The following is an 18,485-nucleotide window of genomic DNA, read 5'->3' as shown; positions in this document are numbered from 1 at the left end:
CCCAACATCGGCCCACACCCTTGAACTTAAACTACCAACCAAAAAGAAGTTTAGCAGCAGATGCTAACCCCTCTGCTGGGTGACATGTGGACAGTCCCTTCTTCCTTGCTTAGTTACACAAACAAACATGTGATCAGCCTTACCCTAACTCTGGCAGCCAGTGCTGAGCCCACTGCTAAGGCCACAGCTGCACACAGAAGTTCCCGGGCTTTCCTGCGAGGGTGGTTTTAGGTAACAGAATTCCGTTAGATTACTTGTTGGCTGAACACGAAGTCTATCTGGATCAACACCTCTGGTACTGTAGAAACTCAAAGATAAGTTGAAACAGGCTGACACCTCATCAGGTGCATTTTTTTTAATGAGATTTGTTTTGAAGACTTTATTCATTTTTAGAGGGGAAAGAGAGAGAAACAGAGGGGAGGAGCAGGAAGCATCAACTCCCATATGTGCCTTGACCAGACAAGCCCAGGGTTTTGAACCGGTGACCTCAGCGTTCCAGACTGGTGCTTTATCCACTGCGCCACCACAGGCCAGGCATCAGGTGTATTCTTTGATTTACTTTATATCAACTGGTTTGGTTCGGGGGGGACCCTGGCTAAGGAGAATACTTCCCACTCTTGGTATTAGCCTCCTAACAGTCACCATTAGAGTCTTAAATGCACCTCCAGCTGTGGATTTTGCTTGTTGTTTGGAGAAACAGGCACACTTACGAAGGGAGGCAGAGAGGCAGAGCGTTGATACTTTGATTTATTGCATTCTTAAGTACCATGGGGGAGGGCCTGAGAACAAGTCCGCTTTATCAGCAGTTCTAAAGCCTTATTACCTGAGATTTGCATTCTGGAAAAAAATTAATCGAGACTGAATTATCAATGTGTATGTCATGAGATTTGGGTTTTGGCCCTGATAGAACCACCTGCACTAACCTGATAAAGATTATATGGGATTAAAGAAAGAAGCCAGCTAAACACCAAATCCCAGGGAAAGATGTGGATTAACCAGAGAGCCACACTTCAGCAGAACACCTCCCCTCAGGGAGGGTAAGAGCGCAGGAACTGGATGTGACAGCCGGCTGCTCGAGGCAGCTTCCTCCTCGGGGTCGGCTGCCAGCTTCAGCGTTCCCAGGAAGAACCAGTCCTTGGGTCACGTTTCTGTCCTCTGCTCCCTTTCACTTCTCATCATCCCGCCCATAGTTAATCGTTTGCAAGGCCTGAGCTATGAGCATAGCCATTTCTCGGGTCCCTGCAGCAACCACTCTGCAAGCCATGAGGTCGAGAGGTCCGCCTGCGGACAGAGAAGAGAGAGCAGCGGGTTACTGGGCAGGGCAGAACAGTCCAGGTAACAGCTCAGCACGCGCAGTTCACGGCAGGCAAAGCTCTCAGGCTGTGCTTGAGGCCAGACCACAGTGTGGCCCAGAGGTGAGCCTGGTCAGAGAGGGGGTGATGGCTTCCAGCAGCTGTCCCACCCCGATGTGAGGGGAGTGGAGGTGCCAGACCAGCGCCGTCCTAGAGGCTGCGTGGGAGAATGCAGGTGAGGCCTAATATGCAGGACTGAGATTCCAATAACTGGTCAGAGCATCCTCAACCTCCACGCTGCATGGGTGGCACTCAAGGCCCCAGGAGTTGGCCTTTCTGACTGGCAGCCTGATGCAGCTGCTATGGGGACCAGGCACCTGGGGGCGAACGACGAAGCCCTGCGTGCTCCCGGGGGGCAGGGCAGGACTCACGGCCTCGCTGAGCCTCTGTGCACACACGCAGGGCTGCGGGGTCATGGGGGAAATCCAGCGTCAGACTCGTTTTTAGTCTGAAAATGTCTGCTGGCCTTGCCACTAAGGCTGGCCCCTCTTCATCCATATACTTTTCTGGTAGCTCAGTTAAGGCCTTTCAAAGGAGAGGGAGGAGAAAAGTAGAAATCAAATGACAAAAGACCCCCTGTGCATGTCTAATAGTTAAAAGGAACCCAGTGTTTCTGCTAATAGGCTTGGGACTAAACGGCTGGAAGACGATGAATGGGGTGTACAAGGACTCCCGGCCTCTGACTGGTTGTTCCTACACATTAGGGGAGCAAGCAGTCTGCCTGAAGCCAAGTGGACATAGCAGGGCGGAGAAGCCAGGAGGCGTCACATTTGCCCAGGGGGTCACTCATTGGGCCGTGATAACCTTGAAGCGGCAGCAGGTCACCTTTTGGATGCATTCTGAAACCTCACGGGCACTTGCGGTGTACACCGTGTTGACCCAACTGGAGCCGCAGGGCCGTGGGGGCCCCAGCCTCCTCTCTGTCAGCTGGGGAACACCACGCCTGCTTCCCCAGGCTCATCGGATTGTGGGCTCAGAAAACTGCCGAATGCACGTTCATGCAAAGTGGCGGTGCTGCCCCTACCTGGCCGTGTAGTCTGACCCGCGGGTCTGCTTTCACGCCTACAGCACCGGGTGGGAAGGTGCCGGACCACGGCTTTCCAATGTCCTCTCACCAGCAGAGACCGAGGTAGTGAGGGACACTCAGTCCTGAGGTTACCGCGTCTCCTTCCGGCTACTGTATCCCAGGGACTCAGGGCAAGCCAAGGGCAGACAGGCTCACCTGAGGTGTCTATCACGATGCCTCCTGCTTCTCTGATGATGACGGTAGCAGCAGCCATGTCCCAGCAGTGCAGGCCAAACTGGTAATAGGCGTCTGCAGCCCCCGCGGCCAGGTGGCACAGTGCCAAGGTGGAGCTCCCGATCACTCGGACCCTGGAGGAAAGACAGCAGCGCAGGGTGAGCGGCACCGTGCACAGACTGACCGCTTTTGAACTGTGTGCATGCTTCCTCACCCGGTCACCCCTCTGCCGAGCAAGCACAGTCATGGAAAATGAGCCACAGGGCTCCCAAGGTCTAGACTCACAATTGAGGGTCCTGTGCAGTGCTGCCCAATAGACCTTTCTGCGATGATGGAAACAGTTGGCACTGAGGGGGCTCTAGCCACCTTGGCTGGTGAGCACTTGAACATGGCTACCACAACTAAAGAACTCAATTTTCAACTCTACTGAACTTTAACTTAAATCACCTCACGTGGCTAGTAGCTACAGCACAGATCTAGAGGGAGGATGGGGGATGAAGAGGATTCAAGTGCACTTGGCTTTGTTTTCCTAAATGTTTCAGTAACATCGTTTAGGACGGGCCCTAAGCACACAGGACTGGCTGGTTGGGGGCTTGAGATCTTGCTTGGTTTCTCAGAGTTGCTCAGAAAGGAACAAAGGTCGCCTGTCAGTTTCCTAACAGCTGGCTCATGAGCCATGTACCGGGTGATGCAGCACCACGCAGCATTCCTGGGCCTCATCTGCGTGTGTTCCTGTCACAGGGACCTTTCCTCTTTCAGTCCTTGGGGAGTCTGGAGCAAGACGGTGTGTTTGGCACGTTCCCCCTTGGCCCCAGGCTGTTCTAGGAACTGCAGGCATACCCATGAGCTTTGGCGTGGAGTAACCTCTCCATGTTGCTCAGGAACAATTTCAGAGTAGCAGGGTCACGTTTGGGACCGATTTCTGTTAGAACCAAGGCCTTTGAAATATCTGCAATAGAAAGAATGCCCCAAAATCAGAAAAATCAAGTCTTGGTTCTAACTGAATAGTCGGGGTTTTCCCTGAAGCAAACTTCAAATATCAGACTCTTATTCCTTCTAGAATAGGTATCTTTTGAGTGGTTTATGCTATAAGCTTTTCAACAAAATTCACACCCTGACTCACACCCTGACTCATCATCGTTCCTTTAAAGCTGCTTCTGATTAAGATTTCAAAGGGACATATTTTTCCGTTCTTGCTTTTCAGGAATAGTTAGCATGAGAACTTGGAAGAGTTTAGTATCTAATGAAAAGCACCACTGTTCAATCACAAATAAAAACAAAATGACTCCAAGCTGGGACCACCTAATGTTTGAAGGAAAAAAATGCCTCAGCAATTTAACCTGTCTTTAAAAACCTTTCTTTAATGGTATTGATATTTCCAAAGATGGAAATACCATTATCACAGTGGAGAAAGCAACTTTTAAGTAATGTCTTTGGAAAGGGAGTCCTCAGGAGCAACCCCTCAGCTGCAGCCACGTGGCCTGCCCAGCAGAGCGCCAAGATGCTCATGCCAAGCCCACAGCTCCTGTGCTGGGAACGGGGGTTGCCCGTGCTAGGAAGCTTGCTGGTGGGCATGGAGGGACGTGACTGGGCTCCCATCCTGTGCCTGACTCACTGGTGGGAGATCACAGTGGCTTGTCCCTGCCTGGCCATCTCCCCAAACACAACCAAATCGAGTCTGTCATGTCTCTTCAGGCCTGCTGCTCAGGCACGATTAGCCACACCAGTTGTATTCAGATAGCAGAACAAAGCCACTCCACGAAGTGGAGGGAACACATACTGCACAAGTTACTCAATATTTCACTCAATGGGCCCAATCTTGCATTGAAATCTGCAGTCATCTCTCACTGAGGGACCAGATGACCGTGAGAAAGCAGTTTCCTCTCAGACAGACTCTACACCCATTTCCCCCTTGTTTTATGTCATTTATACTTTAAATACCTTCTAAAAACACATTTAGCTGTATATCAAAGCTACCTGCCTTTGAGAGACCTGAATCATTCCTGGCCAGGCACGCCCAGCCCTAACGCTGAGCTAAATCACCTCCCATGTACCCAGTGTGGGTGCATCGGGCACTGCCCACAACAAGGGATAAGGGGCCAGCACCTGCATGATCTCCATGGACAGGACCTGGTAACCCTGCCAGAGGGTACCTCCTTTCCCCTCCCGCCTCGGGCTATAAACTGAGAGGGTATTTTCCCTGGAAAAAAAAAACTTTGGAAGAAAAGGTATCACAGGGCCAGGCACAGCAGACACTCAGCACATAGTTGTTGGAGCAATGAACATGCTCTCTCAAGTGCTGGCATTAAGGAAACACTGATAAGTCTTCTCCTTGGGTTGCTTTGTTAAATTCCTAGTATTTTAAATTTATGGAAGGAATTTTTGAGTTAAGTAGAATTTTGTTGACTAGTCTAAGAATCTAATCACTAGGTACAACACGATTTGGGGGGGAAGAGAATAAATGAATTTTTAAATATATTTAGCCAGAAACACTCCTTCGAATGATAACATATTACAATTTGGGAGTGCCCATTAAATTAAAATTAAAAATGAGATTAGATGGTATGTGTGTTATTTCAGCCAGGAAATAAGTCAAGGCAGCAGGGCGGGTCGTCTGGGAGGCCACGGAGGAACAGAGCGAGGAAGCCGCGGCAGCCTGCCCGTCCCACCTCTGACTCCTTAACTTCAAATCTTACACATGCTCACATGTGTACTTGAACATATTTTTAAAAACGTGTTTCCAGGTTATTTTGTTACTTGTTCCTTTGAAATAACAATATACTGAGTACACCTTTTATCTTCCTTCCATATTTGTAGCAGCTGAATGCTATTCTATCCACTGGAAGAACTGGTTTAACCACCCCCCTGACGAACACTTTCAATTTTTGTTATTACAAACAATGCTATCTCTTTTTCTTTATAGTTTTGTGCAGTCATGTTGATAGTTTTCAGGATCAACAACAGTAGGATTTCTGAATGAAAGAGTACATATTTTAGATGATAATTAAGGAGGACACTGAAGATACCCCCAGGAACCAGAAAGGTGAACGATCCATTTCCACAGAAAGGTAAGCACCCACTTTCAACCAGGTTCCTAGGATGTGACCACTCCTTCAGGCTAAGGCCTAGCCCAATCGGTCCTCATCAGAGGGGGCCTGGCTGTAGGTGAGCAGAGAGGAAAGCCCTGAGTGTCAGCCTGGAGGAGCAGACACGCCCATGTGCAAGGCCGCTGCAGGGAGAGCGGGCACTGGGCCTTGCAGGCTGAGTGCCACTGGACTGCTGCACAAGGGAGATGGACCAATGTGGAAACAGCGTTCACTCACACGTACACTCTCCCAGACCCTCCGTGTACGCGTTCAGTCCTCCATCACATTCACTGTCTCACTGTCCTTGCCTCACAGCTGGGGGGACCATGCTTAGAGAAGTGACCTGCATAGGCCATGTAGCTCTTCAGTGCTTATCTGGTGATATGTGACAGAAGACGTTTCTTTCCATAGTTTTAAACTTGTGAAAAGATATCTCTATATCCAGTACCTTCCTCTTCTTCTAGCTGTAATGTATGCATTCTTTCTCACTACTGCTAATACGTTTTCCCAAATGAAATCAAGAACACAGTAAAAAGGAAGTTTGAGTGCTGCCACCTACAGGCTGTTTTCTACTGTTTTATTTTGCCCCAGATAAGCAAAAAAGATAATTACAAATTCCTTCTACTTAATATCTTACATCATGATCATTCTTGATTATCTGTAATTGCTATGACTACATTTTATTACCATTAATCCAATATTTAGAATATTTTAGTTTTCAAACAAATGCTAATTATGTTTTTAATTAAAAATATTCCATGTCTTCATTGGTGTGTGTGTTGGGAATGAAGAGCTGCTGCTGCTTCTTTTACTTTTTGACAGAGACAGAGAGAAAAGCCCTGGCCGGATAGCTCCATTGGTTGGAGCTTCATCTGGAAGCACAGAGACAGAGAGAATCAGAAGAACAGATAGGGACAGACAGGAAGGGAGAGAGATGAGAAGCATCAATTCTTTGTTGCGACATCCGAGTTGTCTGTTGATTGCTTGTTCATTGATTGCTTTCTCATATGTGCCTTGCCTGGGGGGCTACAGCAGAGCGAGTGACCCCGTGCTCAAGCCAGCGACCTTGGGCTCAAGCCAGTGACCTTTGGGCTCAAGCCAGTGACCCGTGCTCAAGCTGTTGAGCATACACTCAAGCTGGATGAGCCCAAGCTCAAACAGGCAACCTGGGGTTTCGAATCTGGGTCATCTGCATCCTAATCCAACTCTCTGTCCACTGTGCCACCACCTGGTCAGGCAGAAATGAAGAACTTCTATTTGCAGTGATAAAAGTTTTGGAAATAGATAGAGGTAATGGTTGCACAAAATTGTGAATGTAATACATACCACTAAATTATACATTTAAAATGGCTAAAACGGCAAGTTTTATTTTATATACTGTATATTTTGCCACAAAAAAATACAACCTGATAAATTTTGAAGTAGGCCATCTTGGTATACTCTTTCAATAAACAGATTTTTTTTAGGGTGAAAAAATGTAGCCCATGATGGCTAACACTTTGAAAATCCTTTTTCTAGTTCAGCAAAGTTAAAATACCCAGAGTATCAAAAGTATAGTTGTCTTAAGGGAAATTTTATTACTTTAAAAGCAAGAGAAGTTGTGTGTATACACTGAAGAAAGTACTCATGGAGAAAAGGGTGGTTGTTCTTGAAGTCTGTAGAATGTCCCCTCTAGGATGGCTGGTTTTGTTGAACGCAGAGTTCCTGAAACCAAGCTCCCACCAGCATATATTTGTACATACATGCCCTAATTCTTGCAGGCTTTTTGAAGGCCATTATGGGATTCTCATATAAAAATAAAATTTAACTATATTCAAGTTAAATGAATACCAGTGGCTGGGAGGGAGGCAGGGAGACAGTGAGGGCAGAGCACTAATGGGTAAGGGCTCTCCCTTGGAGAGTGCAGTTGCGCAGTAGTGCGAATGCGCTGCCACTGAATTGTTCACTTTAAAGTGATTAAGTTTATGTTCTTTGAATTTCACCTCAATAATTGTTTTTAGAAAACAAACAAGTAATTTGGGAAAAAATAGTTTTGTTTAGAATCCCAGGAAGACAGGATTAGAAATCTATGCAACAACCATGTAGATTTTAAGTTCTCCAAACTCTCTCTGGCAAAAACAGACAGAACAAACAGAAGAGCAAAAAACAAAACTACAGGCATCACCTACAAAAAACTCCCACAAAAAACAAAAACAACTATACTGTCAATGTATATCCAAATCCCAAAACACAACAGGTGGAGCAAACCTCTAGCGGCTACAAGACCACGTGGCCTTGTGAAATCAGGAAGAGAGAAGCATTGAGCATCTACTGGGCCCAAGAACAGCAGAACCTCAAAATCACCAGCATCCACTCACTGGAATCCAGAATGACAGAAGATTGGTCCACAAAACAGAAATAGCTTTATGTAAAAGAAATAAAGAATATAATATTGACTATCAACTGTAATTGAAAAATAAATTAAAAAGAAAAATACAAAGAATATATGAAAGACCAGCATAAATCAAAAGTAGAGGAGCTAGAGCAAGGGTCTCAAACTCGCGGCCCGCCGAACAATTTTGTGCGGCCCACAGACTAATCCACGAAGTTCAAAATATTTTGGATAAAATTAAGTAAGCCTAGGGGCCTACTTGTATTTTTCATTTCTCTAGCATCCTAGCTAGATATTAGCTTAGTTAACAGCAGTTGTGATGCGAACTACAGTTTCTGGCCGTTTTGTGACACTGAGTAAACTGCATGTACGATTGTGCTTGTTGTACTGATTTTTTTTTGTTTTCAACTGCAGTGAGAAAAGTGTTGTGTAACAGTTGCCTTTTGTAGACCTAGTGCGGCCCGCCGAACGGCTGTGATCTTGAGTTGAGTTTGAGACCCCTGAGCTAGAGCTTAGGAAAGAATCAGAAAAAATTTCAGATGAGAAGATTAAACTAAAGGGATATAGAATTTATAAACCCAATTCATAAACCCTGTGACAGGAGCTGTGCACACATGCACACATCAATTCTCAGGCCCCTGGGTGGAAAGTGGGTGAGCTCTGAAAGTAGGGAGCTGACCAGCCCTATGACCTCTTATAACCAGGGCCTTGCAGGGAAGGTCCTGAGTAGAAATATGCGGGAGTGAATTCTAAAGTCACTAGACAGGAATAATAGAGGCAGAGGAAAAAGAAGATCCAGAGAACAGTGAAGGAAGGAAACAGAGCCAAAAAAAAAAAAGAAAAATCTAATAAGGCCATTTTTTTTCGAACAGTTCACAGAAACAGAAGAGGGAGCTCTAGAGTAGTGCAAGCACACCAGAAGAACTGTCCTGACAGCCACCCACCCACATTCAGGAATATACAGTTCTAATAGAAGTAAGTAAAGGAAAAGGGATCACGGCTGACTCCCATACACAATTATCATAAGGAAGAGGAAGCAGGAGCAGAAAAACATCTTTCCAGTCAATCAAAGAATGACAGAAGATTGGTCCACAAAACAGAAATAGCTTTATGTAAAAGAAATAAAGAATATAATATTGAATATCAACTGTAATTGAAAAATTAAAAAGAAAAATACAAAGAATATATGAAAGACCAGCATAACTCAAAAGTAGAGGAGCTAGAGCTTCGGAAAGAATCAGAAAAAATTTCGGATGAGAAGATTAAACTAAAGGGATACAGAATTCATAAACCCAATGTATCATGCTTTATAAAAAATAAAGAACATAAAAGAGACTAAAGAGAAAAACCTGATGCCTGAAACCTGTATAATTTTATTAACCAATATCACCCCAATAAATTCAGTAAAAATTAAAAAATAAGTTGTGGAAAAGGTGAAAAGGATTTAAAAGAAAATGACATAAAGACAAGGTAAGCAGAAACGACCCAACATACACATATAATAGGACCCCTAGAGATAAAATACTAAGCAACCAAATATGGAAATAAACAAATACTAAAAACATAATTCAAGGAAATCTTCTGAGTTATTTTTTAAAAAGAACTCAAAATTACATATTGAAAGGGCATACCATGTACCTAAGAAAGTAGACTCAGAAGAAACAACACTTTCCTAAGATTACTGTACTCTAAAGAAAAAACTCCTTTGGGCATTCAGGTCAAGTAAAAAACTAAAGTTCCTTATCAGGGAAAGAAAAGCTGTCTTCAGCGTTTTTAATAATGTGCTTATGCTAGAGATAATAGAGTCAATTTAAGGCATTCAACACAAGAAAATGTGAGCCGTGTGTTTTACAACCAGAAAAGTAAATTTTCAAGTATAATAGCCACTGACAAACTTATGAACATGTTAACAGTTCCAATGATACTGTTCTCATGGGCCTCTCCTGAAAAATCACCTGGAGTAGTCAAGTGTGGTCCCTGAGCTTCTTCTGGGAATCTGCGAAGTTAAAACAAATTTCATAATAACACTAAGACACCATTTGCCTTTTTCACTGTGTTGTTATTTGCACGATGGGCAGACAAAGCCAGGCAAGGCTCCACCTGCTAGGTGGTCACTGCAGTCTTCTCTGCTACACTTACACACTGGGGGGTGCCAGTGTCTCTGAAGAAGGGATAAACCAGTAAAAACTACTAATTGTACTAAATTTTGAACCCTAAGTTCTATGCATGTTTTTTGAATATTCTGTGTGATTAGATGGGAAGATGAGAACTTTGTTGAGCTACAGTTATTCAGAGTTGGGGATTTGGAAAATATTTTTTGAATATGAAAAAGTGAGCCCATCACTTCAACTGGCAAGGCTACCACTGATAGAATTCAAACATTCTAGGAGAAATTGGAATTTGGGAAGACTTCTATCCATCACTGTAGGCTTGACACCTTCCAGTACCTAAACATTTCTCATGAGAAGAGTGGTGATATTAACAAATATGACTTTTTAGGTATTTATAAATGAAACATTATCAACATTTGAAGAGCTCAAAATCTCAGTGAACCCATATTTTCCACATGACCAGTTACAAAATCATGCAGGAGCAAAAGATCCATTCAAAGTAGGAAAGAGCCCAATGGATGTCAATGTAACTAAAAAAAAAAAAATAAATAAATTCACTGATATGTCATTATATTTCACATGCAACTAACCTTCAAGAAACCACCACTACTTAAGTTTTTTTTGTAGCATCAAAGAAGAACATTCTTAATTATCTAAAAAATCTATTCATATATTGCTCATTCCCCTCTTTTCCAACTATTTATGTGTGGTATGTTTATGTGTGTAAGGCCAGATTTTCTCTGCATATCAAAACAATATATCACAACAGATTGAATATTAAAACAGATATAAGAATCTCGGTGTCTTCCAGTAAGACAGACATTAAAGAGATTTGGGGGAAAATGTAAAACAATGTCACTCTTTTCTTTTCACAAAATTTTTTTTTGTTTTGGAAAATAAGGTTATTTTTCATAAAAATATATTATTCATGTTAACATGTAATGAGTTATTTATTCTAAAAGATAAATTAATAAGGCCTGACCAGGCGGTGGCGCAGTGAATAGAGCGTCAGACTGGGATGCGGAGGACCCAGGTTCAAGACCCCGAGGTTGCCAGCTTGAGCACAGGCTCATCTGGTTTGAGCAAAGCTCACCAACTTGGACCCAAGGTCGCTGGCTTGAGCAAGGGGTCACTCGGTCTGCTGAAGGCCCATGGTCAAGGCACATATGAGAAAGCAATCAATGAACAACTAAGGTGTCGCAACAAAAAACTGATTGATGTTTCTCATCTCTCTTCGTTCCTGTCTGTCTGTCCCTATCTATCCCTCCCTCTAACTCTGTCTCTGTAAAAAAAAAAAAAAAAAAAAAAAAAAAGATAAATTAATAAGTATTTTTAAAATTTATGTTCAAATTACAATATACAGATGTAGATACAACTTATAAAACAAAAGCTCTTTGGGAGACATCAATAATTTTTTAGGAATATATATATCCATCAGTTGGTCCTAAGATCAAAAAGTTTGGGAAATGCTGTGCTAGTGAATGAGTTTCATAAGAACTGGAGAAATATGAACATAAAGTGGTGGTTATTTAGTCTACACTTATCTGTGGAGTGAAGACTACACACTGACAACAGTTTGAGGGTAAGAGCATGGCAAGTGGTGGTCAGTTGCTCCACCAACGTAACTACAGCACAACCAGCCACAGCTGGAAAGACAGCGGAGTGAGGGTGTGACAAGTAGAGTATGCGTGTTGTAGTCATGGAGAGTAAACGAAAACTATCTTTAAATAATACAATGTAGTATATGGAGAGTGGGGAGAAGTAGTTACAAGCTGAATTTAGTATTAGTGATAACAGGGAATTAATAGAAAATAACCCTTAAAAGAGAACACTAGGAATATTATATATAGATATATATCATATATTATTTATATTATATAAAAATTTTAATATAAAGATAATTATTACAATAAAAATATTAACCTTTTTAAATACCAAAAATTATATGGGAATAGAATAAAAGCAAACAAAACAGCTGCTTATTTTTAAAAACACACCAAAATACATAATGGAACAAAAAATTAAATTTTTTAAATGGTTATCTATAGGGTAAAAGAGATAAGGAAGGCTAGAAGCTAAACTTCTTTGAACTTACTTTGTTTTATAGATTGGCCTTTGGGACCATGGACTGTTTTTTTTTTTACATAATTACATAACAAAATAAATTTTAAAAAAGTAATCCTTCGGCCCTGGCCAGTTGGCTCAGTGGTAGAGCGTCGGCCTGGCGTGCAGGAGTCCCGGGTTTGATTCCCGGCCAAGGCACACAGGAGAAGCGCCCATCTGCTTCTCCACTCCTCCCTCTCTCCTTCCTCTCTGTCTCTCTCTTCCCCTCCTGCAGCCAAGGCTCCATTGGAGCAAAGTTGGCCCGGGCGCTGGGGATGGCTCTATGGCCTCTGCCTCAGGCACTAGAATGGCTCTGGTTGCAACAGAGTGATGCCCCAGATGGGCAGAGCATTGCCCCCTGATGGGCGTGCAGGTGGATCCTGGTCAGACGCATGTGGGAGTCTGTCTGACTGCCTCACCGTTTCCAGCTTCAGAAAAATTCAAAAAAAAAAAAAAAAAAAAAAGTAATCCTTCTAAATTAAAAATAAAACAAATGTACCTGAGTAATTATCCTCTGTTGGCGGCATCATCTATTCTAAGAGAACAAAGAACCACTTCAGAGACTCTCACAGTAATCTGACTCCAGACCCTAGAGCAGGGGTCCCCAAACTTTTTACACAAGGGGCCAGTTCACTGTCCCTCAGACCGTTGGAGGGTCGGACTATAAAAAAACTATGAACAAATCCCTATGCACACTGCACATATTGTAAAGTAAAAAAACAAAACGGGAACAAATACAATATTTAAAATAAAGAACAAGTAAATTTAAATCAACAAACTGACCAGTATTTCAATGGGAACTATGCTCCTCTCACTGACCACCAATGAAAGAGGTGCCCCTTCCGGAAGTGCGGCGGGGGCCGGATAAATGGCCTCAGGGGGCCGCAGTCGGGGACCCCTGCCCTAGAGGGATATCTGTGAAGGACAAAGAAAAATTCCAAAAAAATAAAACAAAACAACAACCAAAAATCCTTCAAACTACTGTTGGTAATCATTTCTTCATCGCAAGGCTAGTGTTGTTCTTCTGAAACTGGTATGTATGTGTTATGGGATAAAGTGAATAAGGATTACGTGACATCATAAAATTCCTGGTATCTCTGTGCACTAGGGGTTTTCAGTGCAGGCAGAGGAGACGGACAGAAGGGTTAAGTAGAGAACCCTGTCATCACAAATGTGAATACAGAAACCAGTCTGAACTCACGATGAGTTTCATATTATAAAACAACTCATTTCCAGCCCTGAAAAGGCGTAGTAACAAAGCAGACCCAGGAGCTACAACCACCTCTGGATTTTTTTATTTTTATTTTTTTGTGACAGAGACAGAGTCAGAGAGAAGACAGACAGAAAGGGAAAAAGATGAGAGGTATTAATTCTTTGTTATGGTCTCTTAGCTGTTCATTGGTTGCTTTTTCATATGTGCCCTGATAGGGGGGGCGGCTCCAACACAGCAAGTGACCCCTTGTGCAAGCCAGTGGCCTTGGGCTCAAGCCAGCATCCTTGGGCTTCAGGCTAGTGACTTTTGGGCTCAAGCTAATGACCAGGAGGTCATGTCTACGATCCCATGTTCAAGCCAGTGACTCCAGCTCAAGCTGGTGAGCCCATGCTTCAACCAGAAGAGCCCAGGCTGAAGCCAGCAACCTCAGGGTTTCAAACCTGGGTCCTCTGCGCCCCAGTCCGATGCTCTATCCACTGTGCCACCACCTAGTCAGGCCCCCTGGATCTTTTATTCTTTTTTTTTTTTTTTTTTTTCCCAAGTGAGAAGTGGTGGGGAGGCAGACAGACTCCTACATGCACCCAACCAGGATCCACTCGGCATGCCCACCAGGAGGCGATGCTCCACTGCAATCGGAGAGCCATTCTAGCCCGAGGCAGAGGCCATGGAGCCGTCCTCAGCACCTGGGCCAACTTTGCTCCAATGGAGCCTTGGCTGCAGGAGGGGAAGAGAGAGAGAGGAAGAAGAGGGGGAAGAGTAGAGAAGCAGATGGGCGCTTCTCCTGTGTGCCCTGGCAGAGAATCGAACCTGGGACTTTCACACACTGAGCTGACGCTCTACTACTGAGCCAACTGGCCAGGGCCTCTCCTGGATCTTTTAAAAAAAATTTTTGTTGACTCAGATTAAGACTCTGACAGGTCATTTTCCATAGATGAGACAAGTAGAAACTTGACCACTCACTGGATACTTAATGATTTTAGACATGACTATTAATTTTTGGAGGGTGTGATATCAGTACTATTGTGATTGTTTCTCAAAGAACTGTCTGTCTGTTTTAGAGATCCATACTGAAATATTGGCTAGAAGGTGGTATCATGTCTGGGATTTGTATCAGGAGCTGTCTGGGGTGCTGGGAGTTGGGTGCAGGTGTGGATGAAGGATCGGCCATGAGTTGACAGTAATGGAGCTGTGTGATAGGTCAGGTGGGTTCACAGTGCTTTTTCTGTCTGCTTTGTACATGTTTGAAATTTTGCCTAGCAAAATTTTTAAAAAGAAGCTACTGATAAAATTCTAACCTTGTCTAATTCTCTGCCCCCATCCAGTATAGTTTTTTAAAAAATTTTTTGTGAATTGAAGACATTGCAGAAAGATACAATAGGAATTGGAAAAGAAAGGGCAGAGAAAGAACAGGGAACAGATTGGTGGAAGTTGTTTCAATGGCTGTTTCCTCAGAAATGCATCTTAATTTTTACAATGGGTCATTGTTGGTCTTGCACGTAAACTCAAATTTCTTCTTTGCTATTGAATTTCATTTTGGGGGACTCTGCTGAGTGCTTTCGATATATAACATTATTTAACCCTCAAAGTTTTCATCCTCATCCCACTTTATGTATGAGGGACTGAGGGCTGGGTAGTGTAACTGACAAGCCACAGCATTGGAAGGCGGCAGGATCAGGATTGGAAACCAGGCCTGCACAGCACCTGACACTCGCGCTGCTGCAGAGCATGCCCCATCACCTCCCACCCAGACCCAGCTGCCCATCACACAGAAAACAACCAGGCTGAAGCACACACTGGACTTCGTAAGTCAGAATTTACAAAAACAAAACAGAAGAGTCACAGAACAGGAGCAATTTCAAGAGAAGTGTGAGGAATGGGCCAGCGCTGGGCAGAGGTCTGACAGCCCCACCGTGGACGTGAAGTTCTAATGCACCACTGAGCAATGCAGACTGCTGACCGGGAAGCCAAGTGGGTGTGAACAAGAGGTGAGTGTTGTTATAATCAAGCGAAATATGGAGCAAAGTTCACATAAGTATGTTTAATAACATGCTTTCTCTCTACAGAGTTACACAATTCAGCTTGAACTGTTGCCTCTTGGCAAATGTGGCTATAATTAACGCCACTTTTTACACAGCCAAACAAAACAGTCCTGGGAGAGGGAGAAATGGGCAGGGCTGGGTCTCCAGCAGTAACTGGTTAGTGCCTCCTGCCGCTTTAGCCTGTCTGAAGCCTCATGTGACCAACTCCCCCAGCGCTCCCCCAGGCAAGCTCCTGGCTCTCCCGGGCAGCCTGTGGAGCCTTCTCAGACACCTTGAGGCAGTCCTGCCTGACCTGTCCGTCATACAAGTCACCTCCCTAACAGGTCACAGCACTGCAAGGAGGACTCCGTGCCATAGCAAACACCTCCCACCGCACCTAGACACCTCCGGTATTGCAGGAACCCAAATGTAAGAAATTAACAAGCAGAGCTGAATGCTGCTGCTCTCCCCTGGATCACAGCTGGGGGCCTCACCTCCTCACCAGGTGATGGCCAGCTAGAGGGCAAGGCACACCTTCGTCCCTCCCTGCCTCTGAGGCCATCTAGGCACACAGGTGTTATCCAAGGGGGAAGAAGGCGGAATAAATAGAGATGATGGAGAAAGGGCACTAGGAAAGACATCTCTGAGAGAGAAAGTTGAAACGGGCAGAGAAGGGAGGCAGTAAGGAAGGCAGAGGGAGCTCGGAGAGGTGCTGGCACACGAACTGAAGCTGTGTGGGACAGGGGAAAGCATGGGGTGGGCATCTGAGGATGTCCTGCAGAGACACACGCAAGGGAGACGCTAGCAGGAGCTGCTTCCTGCCTTTCCAGACCCTAACATGGATACCACGGACCTTTTATCCTGTCTCCTAATCCACCTGCTCCTAGTCCTGGGCTCTTCCCTTTGTCTGGCAACTTTCTGTCCTCGAAAGTATCTGTCCTGCAAAGTGCTAAAATGTCACCCATTTAATAACTGTGAGAGAAGGCCAAAAACAGTCAGAGAAACACCTAAACCAGCACATTGTTATTGGTACACAGTTACATGTGGATTACATATGACATAGTCCCTTTACCAGAGCTACTGGATGTTCCTACTCTGTTTAGGAATAGTGGTGACAATGCAATATCTGCGGTGAGTGAAAACATCACTTATGTATATGACTTCTCACAGAAACTGAAGCCAGCTGCAGTTAGTCCACATCCAGGGAGCAACAGACTGCACCTGGGTGACATCATGACGACTGACATTTACCTGAATGCTCTGAGGCCAGAGCACACTTCTGACTGCCCATGGCATTGGACTGCGAGAGACCAAATCGTAACTAATGACTGGATTTGTTTCAGCATTAAAGATAAAAGATGTGAGTACAAAATAGAAGACTATTTAAAGCTCCTGGCCACATTCACAAAAACATTAAGATACAGAACTGGCTCAATTTCCAGTTCATCAGGGACATAGTGTCCTTAAGAGACTAAACTCACAGCAGATTTCCACCACTGACTGATGGAAGGGGGACTTTTCATTTCCCACTGACATTTCTCAACCTGAGGTGAACTGAGACGAGCTGAGCGAAGCCCCACCTGTCTCCCGAGAGACCTGCAGCCGCTGGCCGTTGCAGAAGGCGCCCTGGCCCCTCCGGCCCGTGTACAGCCGCTCCTCGGTGCAGTGGTAGATCACTCCAAACTCCAGCTGCAGGGGCAGAGGCAGGACAGAAAACAGATGCGGTTCACTGGAGCACAAGAGGACAGACTCAAAGGTGAAGGTGTTCAAGTGTCCTGGGTAATGCAATAATGACATGATAGGAAACACTTTTCAGAAAGGAGTTTTAAAATATCAGCCTCTAGATTCAAAACTAGACCTGGGCATGAATGTAAGCTTTCTTTTTTTAAAAAAATTACTATATTTACAAATATACTAAAACTAAAAAACTCTATTCCAACTTAACATCATAATCAAGCATTAGTAACTGAAAGCTACTGAAAAGGCTGAATTGCTTAGAAAGCTCTTTTTTTCCCCTGGGGGGAGGAGGCTACTTGTGACTCTAATCAAACCACACAAGAAGCCCTCAAGACTGCTACCCTCAAGACTGCTGACGTGTGAAGAAGGAAGAATGAGTCTGCCATGCCAACAGAATCAGAGCCACAGGCAGTCCCAGGAGGACAGACAGAGGCACCAAAGAGGCTCGTCCCTGAGCAGCAGCCCCTGGAACAGTGAGAGGCCACAGGCCACCGCCTCCAATGAGGGTGGTGAAAGGAGGTGAGTATGAAAGATGCTACCTGATACCACGTGTTTTTGTGCTTTTCTTCCACTGACTTCTCACTATTCAGGGTTAACAGCAGCAAGTGTGCTTGGTCTGGGGTTAGCCAAGGAGTCAACCCAGACCAAATGCTTCAGGGAAGTCTCAGCTGGCCCAGGCTGAACTTGACCACAGTGGAAGAGACTCCCCAAGCTGAAGTAATTGGATTTATTGCTGGGGAGGATGGGTTAGCCAGAACTTATTGAGGGCCTTACCTTCCAGCAATACTTAACCATCCTCCCCTCTCCTCCACCCTGGCTGTAAAGGGCTTCCCAAATCCAGGTCAGGCCTAGAATCAGGCTGGACTCAAGGAGCCTGTGGGGGCCTTGCGTGCTGGGGGCAAGCAGGAGGCCCTGAGGCCTTGAGGGACTTGTGAGGAAGTGAGGGACGCATCCCTTAACCAGGGGCCCTCCACGGCAAGCCAGTGTGTGCAGTCACACACACCAGACCATCACAGGGTGTAGCCTGGCAGCTGGGGACCTTGCCTGCCCACAGCACTTTGCTCTCTCCCTCAGTTACTGGCACGGTGGTCATGAGCTTCACCTCTCGGGTGACTGCTACCCCCTACTTGGTTCAATGACAATATTTAACAGAGAAACAAATGAGTAATTAACGCCTTACCCAAATTTCAGTATTAAAATTCCTGCTTATCTTCAACCTAAGCACACTTACCCAGGAATAAACTTCTGTTTCTG

The 18,485-nt window shown here is 44.7% G+C and overlaps 1 protein-coding gene across 1 annotated transcript in view; it reads right to left on the bottom strand.

Moving 5' to 3' along the window:
• Nucleotides 1–729: 729 nt before the first annotated feature.
• IMPA2 (inositol monophosphatase 2) overlaps nt 730–18,485 on the bottom strand; it is a 47,042-nt gene continuing 29,286 nt past the window's right edge. The window contains exons 5-8 of the mRNA XM_066353338.1: nt 17,075–17,183; nt 3,433–3,541; nt 2,575–2,726; nt 730–1,281 (exon numbers count right to left, since the gene is read on the bottom strand). Coding sequence (XP_066209435.1) covers nt 1,166–1,281; nt 2,575–2,726; nt 3,433–3,541; nt 17,075–17,183 — 486 coding nt within the window. The 3' untranslated portion in view covers nt 730–1,165. The remainder of the gene's footprint in view (nt 1,282–2,574; nt 2,727–3,432; nt 3,542–17,074; nt 17,184–18,485) is intronic.

Source organism: Saccopteryx leptura, chromosome 11 (assembly GCF_036850995.1).
Source record: "Saccopteryx leptura isolate mSacLep1 chromosome 11, mSacLep1_pri_phased_curated, whole genome shotgun sequence".
NCBI classification, from domain to species: domain Eukaryota; kingdom Metazoa; phylum Chordata; class Mammalia; order Chiroptera; family Emballonuridae; genus Saccopteryx; species Saccopteryx leptura.
This window is presented reverse-complemented; position numbering and strand designations above follow the sequence as displayed.